This window comes from Anser cygnoides, chromosome 5 (genome assembly GCF_040182565.1).
Source record: "Anser cygnoides isolate HZ-2024a breed goose chromosome 5, Taihu_goose_T2T_genome, whole genome shotgun sequence".
Classification (NCBI taxonomy): domain Eukaryota; kingdom Metazoa; phylum Chordata; class Aves; order Anseriformes; family Anatidae; genus Anser; species Anser cygnoides.
In genome coordinates, this window is record NC_089877.1 from 29,523,267 (window position 1) to 29,534,010 (window position 10,744).

The 10,744-nt window shown below is 42.7% G+C and overlaps 1 protein-coding gene across 2 annotated transcripts in view; it reads right to left on the minus strand.

The window, feature by feature from the left end:
- The window catches only part of DCAF5 (DDB1 and CUL4 associated factor 5), a 70,329-nt gene that overhangs the window by 57,883 nt on the left and 1,702 nt on the right, over positions 1-10,744 (minus strand). The window contains exons 1-2 of one of the 2 annotated variants that reach the window (XM_013174136.3): positions 10,130-10,510; positions 586-729 (exon numbers count right to left, since the gene is read on the minus strand). In XM_013174136.3, the coding sequence (XP_013029590.2) occupies positions 586-697 (112 nt within the window). In that variant the 5' untranslated portion in view covers positions 698-729; positions 10,130-10,510. Of the gene's footprint in view, positions 1-585; positions 730-10,129; positions 10,511-10,744 lie in introns of those variants that run through there. The other variant, XM_066998566.1, reaches the window with a different exon arrangement.

The following is a 10,744-nucleotide window of genomic DNA, read 5'->3' on the forward strand; positions in this document are numbered from 1 at the left end:
TAAGATTGAATTAACCTTTCTGTAAAAATGTGGATTTATATACAAAAAGATGAAGAATATCAAGGATAATTAGAGCCTGATGTGCCAACAGTTCTAAGGGGCAGACATCTATCAAGGACTGAAATGAGATCTGAGGAAAAAGTGACCCACCAATAGATGGCAATAGTCCTTCATTAGCCAACTAAGAGTGTATTAAAATCAGTTAGTAGCAGCAGAGGTTTTCAAATATCAAGCTAGAGTGCCAGATAGGATGCAGCACAGCTAGGAGGGAATGACACAGATGATGTTCCACAGTCTGCAGCACAAGTAGGGGCAGGACTGGACTGAGGATTCTCATGATAGTTTCTGACGCAATGTCCTTACACCAGATACGGGAAAAAAGAGAAGCATGATGAGACTGAGTATGTTGTGCTTGCTAAAGAATTCCCTTTTCCAAAAGAACCTTCATGTGCTGATTAAGGTCCGCTTCCAGATCCCTAGGGGATTATGGAAAAGACCTTTAATATGGGGTAGGATCTCACTCACGGCTTCTACTCTAAGGCGATCTCAGTGCAGACTCCTGTGAATCAGGGTGCTCTTCCTTACCTCCAGAGAACACCTTCGTATTGCCACTGTTGAAAGCTAGGCAAAAGATATTGGAGTGATGTTCCCCTTTCAGCTGAACTGGTTTGACTCTTGAGTGGATGGCTTCTTCCATATGCCAAAGTAAGACCCGGCGGTCATCGCCTCCTAGAGGAGAGAAAGGAAACTTGTGTTACTGCTGGAGTCACGTGTAAATTGATGATAGACAAAATATTTCATTCTGCAGTTACTCAAAAAAAAAACAAACCAAAACAAAAAAAAATAATTAGCATAAAAATTGTTGCACCTTGCAATGGTTTGGATACTTAGACAAGTATTTACATAAAGATGCTATGCAGTCAGGTATTCAATTAATATTAATGATAGCAGAGAAATCAGCAGGAAGAGTTTGGAATAAAATCCTGCTATTCTGCCAATACATACTGACAACCTATAGCAACCTGCAGACTCAGAATTTTGCTGGCATGTAAGATTCTGTAGCAAGCTGTAAATGAATGACATGCCAAAGTAACGTATGCATGTTGGCAAAAATACTTCCACACCAAATCCCTTTTCACAGCATTGCTTACGTTATTCGTCAAAGAAGAACCTTCCCCCCCAACCAACAACTGTATCTCCACTAGCAGTCTTTGCAAAGCCTGTTCATAGCACAGGTTAGTTACAGGACTGACGTATGGGCATAAAAAGATGTTGCTGAAGACTCCTGAATGCTTCAGTATACACAGTTATGTCATGCTTCTAGATCTGTAAAGGTTAAGATGGACATTTCTGAGGTGAACCTCCTGACAAAGAGGATAAGTGCAGAAAAGAAGTTCAAATCTCTCGTTTTATAGTTTTCTTTGCTTTTGTAATAGCTTGCCTAGTTGCAGTTCTCAGTTCAGAACTCTATGCACAAATATATTTAAGTGCTTCCTTCTCTACCTGGTGAAGAGCCAGGAATAAAAGAAACGTTAGACAACATTTATGCTGTAATTGCATTAAACAACAGTTTACCAGGATGGAAGAAAATCTTTCAATCTTTTTCAAAAATCTTTGATTTTTTTTTTTCAAGATTCTGTTGTATTTGGTAGTGCTCTCAACATCAATTTTGGATGCCTTGTAAAATTCAAATAAAGCTTTTTCAACTGAGAATCAAAATGTTGTTGTTATCCATCTTTAATAACAAACGAAAGAGTATAGCTTCACAAGTCAGAAGTGCCACTAGAAACCTGCTCACTTCAGTTAAAACATTTTACTGCTTCTTTGCACAATCAAAAGCACAACCTGTGCCTTCTGAGCTCCTACCCTGAAGGAAAGATCATGAAACAGAGACAAAAGGAAATTGAAATTAATTGGTCTATGTTTTCCTTCAAGGAGAGATAAATGCACAAGTGGAACGCATTGTTACTCTTAATCAGATTTCTTTACAATTTTCACATAATACGATGCTATCAGGAAGTTTTTCCATGGAACTAAGTTATGTCAAATATCCCTTAAGTTAACTGTCTCTCAGCCTTTAAGTCTCTTTAAGAGATTTTATCCCAATCGCTTTGATAGCCAGCACAGGTCCACGTTACACTCTATTATTTTCACAGAGCATGGATAAGTGTATTCCTCCTCCTGATTTTGTACTTTACAGAGCAAACAAGCAATGCATGATAAAGAGATTTGTAATGCATTTGGTAACTACTGAGAACAAGAGTCAAACGTGATGGCTCCAGAAGAACTCAGCACTTATGGTTAACTGAACTGACAGGAGTTTGAATTCCTTTCTGTCCAGAAAAAGGAAAGAAAGTTCCTATTTGCACCCTAGTGATTACAGCTAGTAATAAGGGGACACTGAAACAGACGACTGGTGAAATATACGACCACTCTAGTCACACTAAATAAAGAAGTGATCGTCACACTTAAAGGGGTCACTTTCTGAAGCTGTCAACAGCCAGGTCTTAATGTTATCACTCCCTGGCAAATGATTTAATAGACGCTTGAGGCTGGTGAACAGCAGCATTGCTTCTACCACACTGCATCGACTGTCTTTCAAGACTTCTGCAAAAGACATTTCAGAGCAAAACATATTAACACGGCGTTATTAATTGTTACCATAGCAAGCCAATTTGCAAAAACACTGCTTTAAGTCTACACATCCTCCTACCTGACAGCACTGCTATCTAAGAGTTTCACTTCAACAGCAAATCCTTATTCACTGTTACTACCCACCTGGTCCAGACACATACAAGAACAATGAAGATCACCAGAGACAGCAACCCTGACTGTAGTTTCCGACACACAGCACAGCAGGAGACGGAGAAATTGAAGCCCGCGCAGAAAAGCCTTTGCCATTGTGAAAAGTTGCCACAACTTTTTTATTTTTTCTTTCAAAAAAAAAAAAAATCCTACTTCTTAGTGCCTGTTTCCCATGCCTCCCAACTGTTCCTAATGAATCTCTACTCCCAGACAGAGATCTCCACGACACTTTGGTACAAAAAAAGCCCCACTACTGCCCAGCAGTCTGAGAACGGCATTGCCTTTGCAGTGGCACATGTTCCACAGCTCAGGAGCTTAAATGCTCTCCACACACATGTAACTGTCCCTTCTCCATCTCCAGATTGTCTTGCGCATGCTTGTCTTTGAGAACATCTACATCTCTGTTTCATGCCTCAGTTTTATTCCCCTTGTGCCCCAGTAAGACAAAAAAGCTTAATAAAATGAAAATGTTAACTGGGTTGGAAGTGTGTTCCCTTCTGCCTCCAACCCAGCTATCCCAGAAACACTTCTGATTTAAGGCCAGTTCCAGCAGAAACAAAAATTTGTTAGAATACGAAGAAGGGAAGGAAGGGGGCACACAGATATACGGACAGGTATACAGGGAGACTGCAAAGAAAACTTGAAGACACGGAAGGAGATGGCTCTGTAGAAAGGAACTACGATTCATCCAACACAAGCCTGAGAAGTACAGGAAATTTCAGGCCTACAGCATTTGTCCTGTATGGCTGGTCAGCGAATGCAGGACATTTAAGATGCTTTCTGTTCGTGGTGGACTTACTGTGCACGTTCACCAAGTCTGCAGCACGTGAAGCAGAAGCACTCAGCACTTTCAAGAAGCGCCGGACCCGCTGCATAAAACTGTGACTACTCTGCAACACTCCCCCAAAGAGACCACCTGTGCGTGGCTACCCGGTACAGAGCACACACCAACAGCAGCAGGCTTACTACACTGAGAAACCTACATGTATGGCCTCATCTGAAGGCACCTTAGCCACCAGGGCTCTTGTAGGTACCTGGAGAACAATAACATCATTTTTCAAAACAGTGCTATTGTAAAATCTTGAGCTACACAGAATCCAAATGCAATCTACTTACAAGTGTGGAATGGTGGCTGCAATCCCTTTCAGGTATATGCCAGCACTGCTTTCTCCGCTTACAATACCATTAAGAATGTTTGAACTAATATCAGAAGTTTGCTAATGAAAAAAATTGCACATATTCGCATATATATATATATATATATAAAAATATATATATGGATCATTTTATGGATTTCTGGATCTTTTAAGACTCCTAAACCAAGACAGTTAACAGCATATTGGCCTCTCTCCTCCTGGGCTATAGAGTGGCTCACTGAAATCCCAAATAATTTAAACTGTGAAAGCTACCTGGGACAATGTAACTACAAAGGTGTCAGAAGCAGTAAGTTTGACATCTACAAAGTGGGAAAAGCTTCACTTCCACTTTACTTCACTGATCCTGTCCAGCATTGCGTAACTGATAATTTGCGAAGGGAAAGTTTGTGTGACCCAGGTTAGAATCAAGCAGTGCCATGCCACAGTTACTTTTCAGAAAGGAATCACGTTTTAAAAGATTTACTCAACTACTTCAGTGTTCATATTGTTGAAACCTGCTGCTACACGTAAAATGAATGTCAGACAGGAAGAGAACTCAGGCCAAAGAAATATTTGTGGTCAGAGAAGCTGGAAACTTTATCACCTTTCCATATTACTCTGTTACGTAGAAAAGAACATTTTTTTTGCTTCATTAAATAACAAGGACACATGAATGAAAAACAAATACACACACGTTTCTTCTCCTACCCCAAACCACTGGAATACTTTGTTAATGCTTAGGGCCTTCTGGCTAACGTTGATGAGAGACGCAGGCAGGATCAAGGAATCCTACCCAGAGGATGCTCAACACAACGTACCTAAAAAGAAAGCTTCTATTTCAAATCCTGAGATAGTTATCCTGAAGAAGACAAAATAAACAAACACCATTTGCCCACTTCAGAACGGTTTGTGCCTGCTGCATACCCCAGGAATTTTGGGGGAAAAAAAAAAAAAAGTAAGAAGGGTGTTGTGGTTTAACCCGGCCGGCAGCTAAACACCACGCAGCCGTTCGCTCACCCTCCCCCCTCCCTCTCTGGGATGGGGGAGAGAAACGGGAAAGTGAAGCCTGTGGGTTGAGATAAAGATCGTTTATTAAGACACAAAAATAATAATAACAATAATAATAATAATAATTATAATAGTACTAATAATAATAATGTGTACAAAACAAGTGATGCACAATGCAATTGCTCACCACTCGCTGACCGATGCCCAGCCTATCCCCGAGCAGCCAGCCCCCCCACCCCGGCCAGCCACCCCTATATATTGTTTAGCATGACGCCAGATGGTATGGAATACCCCTTTGGCCAGTTTGGGTCAGCTGTCCTGGGTCTGTCCCCTCCCAGCTCCTGCTGCACCCCCAGCCTGCTCGCTGGCAGGACAGAGCGAGAAGCTGAAAAGTCCTTGGCCTGGTGTAAACACTGCTCTGCAACAATTAAAACATCAGCATGTTATCAGCGCTCTTCTCATCCTAATCCAAAACACAGCACCCTACCAGCTACTAGGAGGAAAATTAACTCTGTCCTAACTGAAACTAGGACAAAGGGGTTCCCCCAAAAAAACTTCTTTGTTTTTGTTTTAAGTAGCACAGATAAACGATACGGGTAGAACACTGTCTCCACCGTTTCTAAACCAAAGCATTCCAGGTTTGCCCCACTTTTGGGCTACTGTTTCCCTAAAACATTCCCTGTGCCAGTTACCTTCAGAACAGGCAATCAGTAAATGTGCACACAATTCACTCCAGAGGAGGATCCTACCCCACAAGCGGTCTACCTGAATTGATTCAGTACAGCTCTCCTCAAATGGTTTGAAGAGGGCCAGCGCATACCCTTGTCGAAAGCAGATCTAGCTTAAGCTGTATCTGCATAGCTCATGAACCACACTTCAGCTCGTGTGCGCAAAAAAAGAAGCATTTCTAAATCATACCAGTGAGCGCTTAAAAACTGCGGTTTTAGTGCATTAACCTTATCAGCTGCGGATAAAGCTCAAGACCACTACAGCTCTGCCTCCAATACACCTCCTAAGGCCCCATCACTGCAGACAACACTTCTGAATCATAACCTAAGATTACTCTTATTGCTTGCATCTACTCGAGAAGCCGTAAGAATCACAGAAAGTGGGGAAGGCACTTCAAGAAGCTGATCACTTGGTGAGCTGATCCTGGCCATGGGCAAAATGGCAGACCACCTGAATACCCCCGCCAGATGCGTGTTTAGTTTGTTCTTAAAAGGAACTCCTCTGAGGTAGATTTCACACCCTCCTTAGGCAGCCTATTTCAGTGCTTCGTTATCCTCGCCATTAGGCAGATTACCCTAATATCTAGCCCGAGGGTGCAGTTTGACGTTACACATAATCCCACTGCCCCCTGCCATGTGCTCCTTGCTATTCTCCCTCCCACCGCATTCAGTGGCGACGCAGGGAGCAGGCGAGCATGTTGAAGAAGCTGACCCCATGGAAAATCAGACCTCAGACAAACAACTTCTCCCTATTCCTCCTGGACCCCTCTGTCATACCAGTTTACGACTTTAAGCTAAACAAGTGCCACATTACAAACAAGGCAGAGGAGAAAAAAGTGAATGAACTACAGGATGAATGGGAGGGGAAAAAAGGCTGCCCTTTTTGGAGGCAGACACAAGTTATAGCACATTCGGTAAGATCGAACTGCACCCTACAATTTAAAACCATTTTCTTGTCCTATTCCCAATGGACAAAGAAGAGTTTACAACTTTATGTAACAATAAGTAAAGACACTTTGAAGATTTGCCTGTCTTCTCAGTTTTTCTGACTGTAGCCTGAACAGACCCCTTCCTTCCAGGCTTTTATTTTACTAGACCTCCAATCATTCTTCACAGTCTCCTCTGAATTTTCTCTAGTTAGGCCACATCTTTTCCAAAATTTGTGCCCAAAATGGAGCACAGTGCTCTTTTTGAGGCCCCAACAGCGCCAAATAGAGCAGAAGGATTACTTCACATGCTTTATCAAATCTGATGTTGTTTATGCTGTGATCTACTATCGCATTTGGATTCTCTTCTGCATGACTGCTGTCTAGTCTCCATACTGTAGTTGTAGGCTTGACCATTTTGAAACAGTTTGCGCTCGTCCCTATCAAGCTGCAGGACATTTTTTTCCAAGTAATGTCTCTAATTTTAAATTCAACTCCTATCCTCTGAAATTACTGCCGCCTTTCCTGGTATCATCTTTATTTTTTTTAATTTCTCAGACACTAACAAAAATACCGTGTAGTAAGTGAACCCATGATGCCTCCTCACCCAGAATTCTATTCCACACAAAAAGGCTAAGATCAGGACTTTCCCTTCTTAAATCGTACTTGATGCACAATTCCCTTAATTCAGAAGTAATATTCCACTACCTTTGCTAACGTCACATCATTCTGCTGTCCTCTTAGATTTACCTGACAACCAAACGACAGGCGAATTACCAGCACTTCCTGCATCCCTACAAATTTACAACCGTAGAAGAGCCATCTATTTCTGCATTATCTGGCAAGGGAGAAAAGACGTAGAGAGAGTCCGAGAAAAAGAACATATGCATGGATTAAGCAAGCCTCAGATTACAGTATTTCCCAGAAGTTATCTTGAAAGTACAGTTTAAAGTGTGTGTGTTGGGGGGGGTGGGGAGAGGAGTGGGAGGTTCTGATAAAGATACTCATGTTTCTAAGAGATAGCACACATGAAAAATGACAGACAAATAGGAAAACTCATCCACCAAACTTGAGGATGGGAACAAGGAATGCTATTAGGCAGGAATAAATAAATATGATTTTTAAGAAGTTAAATTGCAGAAGGAGATGCTTGGCATATCTGAGGGAAGGAGTCAGCTGCTTATCATTGCATATGGAATTTAACTTCCATGCACTTACAGTTGTGTTTTTCAGACTGCTAACAGAAAAATACCACCACCTCGCACATAAAAAGTTGCAAAGAGGCATTTTGTCCAATGAAATCTTTCAACTCCATCCAGCAGCTAGTTTTAACTCATCTCAGCCTCTTCCCTTGTGTCATTCTACAGATAGGTCTTTTCTACTTGTCCCATTGCACTGTCTCTTGAGTATGCACTTCCTCCTTTCATTTCTCTTAACTTTCTTTAACTCATTTCCTTATGCCTGTCCCTTCTTCTAGAAGTCTTGCCCCAAAACATTACCGTATCTCTCTTTCTCTCCCTCTCTAAAGTAACACTGCTAAGTCCACGCAGGCATAGCAAAAGCCCAGACAGGCAGATCCCCAATCCAATTTGTTGATCAAACTTTTTTTTTTTCCTTTCTAATTGTGGCTGAAATGGTCAAATGGCTCCAGAACATAGACATATCGTAAACAAAACAACAACAACAGAAAAACACAACACTACTTAAAATCATGGTTAGGAACAAAATTAGTTACTATTAAAGGTGTAATCTCTAACACAAGATTTAATTAGGTTAGGAAGTTTTAAACATGCTTTCAAAGGGCTTGCTGAGGCTTGTCTACACCTAAGTTCTCTCCAAAATCCTAACAGGAAAACTATCTGGAACTGTAAGGTAAACCCTGTTTAAGCACTTTCAAATGTTTACTAAAACAGTAGTAACCATTAGCCTTACAGACTTATTTCTGGGAGATATGGCCAAAAAAAAAAAAAAAAAGAAAAAACAAAACAAAAAACAACACAAAATCCACACCAGAAAAAGTGGGACACATACCCAGAAAAAGCATTCCGGCCAATACTGATGAGAACAGCACTAACTTGGATGCAGGCTTGAATTTAAATGGAATCAGTATAGGCAGTATGAATGCACTGTATCAGCTGTACTTAAAACAGCTCTAACAAGGTCTAACTTCTTAACAAGTCAATTAGCCGAGGCAGACTTCTTGATGTTAATATACATATTACTTAAAACCGAACAACCGAAAAACTGCTTGCACTCTTCCTTTTCACACACTCCGATATCCCTGTTAACTCCCTTAGCTGCTACAAGCGCAGATGGAAGTATCTAACATCTCATCCTTACCTCAGCACGCTGACTATTTTGAGGGAGGAGAGACCCACATGCCATCTATTCTAAGGCTCTATCTACATTTGGAAGTCTTCTGAAGCAACTCTTCTACAAGAACTTCAGATTACAGTCAGCTTACGCCCCTCCTTTATCTTTCATCTGAGCTCCCCTTCCCACTGCTTTTTCTCAGTGTTTCAAGATTAAGCATGACCTTAAAAAAGTAGTGTTTTGAGTGTAACGTTAATTACTTATAATGGCATCAAATTTAACAGAGCATCCATAAATCTTTTGCCTTTTAACTTCTTATTCTTGAATGAAGAACAAAGCACCTGCCTGTTGTCGCTGTATCACATACAGCTTTCTAGATCTTGTGGTCACAGACAATGTAAAACTTTGTTTAAAAGTTACTGTAATTAGAGCTGTTCGTTTTCTCAGGGCATCAATACAAACCCAGACTTAAGGTAGTCTGTTCTTAATTATCCCAAATTTGTGCACTGCTAACACATGTAACTTAAACATCCACTCCACACCCATCCACCCCCCCGACTTTTTTTTTTTTTTTTTTTTAATAATAGAACATTCACTTGCTTCTTAGTCACCTTATGAGTTTAGGAGGATACAACTCTAGCACCATCTCCTACATAGTGAGTAAGTGCTTAGCCCCTGTAAACACTCTGTAGCTTTAAAAGAAGATAGGAAATTGTGAAATAAACATGGTTTGAAAGCCTTCCTTTTCCACATATCCACTAGATAGGAAATCTGCCTCCATTCTCCCCCTGCACCTACCTTGACTCAGGCAGTTCAACAAAATTAATTCCTGAAGTCCCTTCCAGCCCTCATTTTTTTTTTTCTACTTCTACCTAAAGAATGGATGTCAACGTAGGCAAGTGCATCAGTGATGTGACAAGACCCAAAACACCTCCTAGGGCTTTCCTGAGCAAGAAGAACAGGAAATTCTGATGGTGTTTCCATCGCTGATGATGAAAAATAAAGAAAACCAACGCGAGATGCACTTGAGCCCTCAGTAGCACTTCGGAAGTAGAACACATAGCTCTGCCTGCTTCTGGAGAAGGACTGGTACAAAGCAGGATGCCGGAGAACACCTGAGAACTCCAGAACAGATGCACCAGCCCTCCCCCAACACACAACCATGTGTGTATATGCACGTGGATGTATATCCGCAAGACAAATGGATGTGTACCTTGCAAGCTGTGTGTGCAGAGATGTAAGAACCCCTGACAGCAAAGCTACAATCCTCCAGGGACACTTCTTCAAAACCAGAAAGTTATAATTAGGAAGGTCTCGGCGTATCAGCTTCCGCTCTAGAAGAGTATGATTTGGTGGTTTTATTCCACCCTGGCTTTAAAAATAAATAACCGAACAGCCATAACAACTTTTTTTTTTTTTTAAACCAAAGCCCCGCGTTATTTGTGGAGCTATCGCCGCCGCCGTGCCCCAGCAGCCGGGGCGCCCAGGCACGGCGCAGCCCCCCCGCTGCCTGCAGCCCCCCGCTGCCAGCAGCCCCGGGCGCTGAGCGAGGCCATGGCCCCAGCGCCGCTCCCAACACAGCTGCCGAGGCCTCACGCCCCGGGGCCGGGCGATGCCCCGGGGGCCTCCCCGGCGGGGATCGGGCTCTCCCGGGGAGGCAGGCAGGCAGGCAGGCAGGGAGCTTCTCCTCCCGCCCCCTTCCCCCGAGGCCCACGGCCTCCCCCCGCGGCCTGCCGCGGGCGCAGCGGCCCGGCCGGCGCCCCGCGGGGCTCTGCCCGCTCAGCAGCGGGGTCCCCGGGCCGGGCAGGAGGGCAGGGGAGCACGGCGG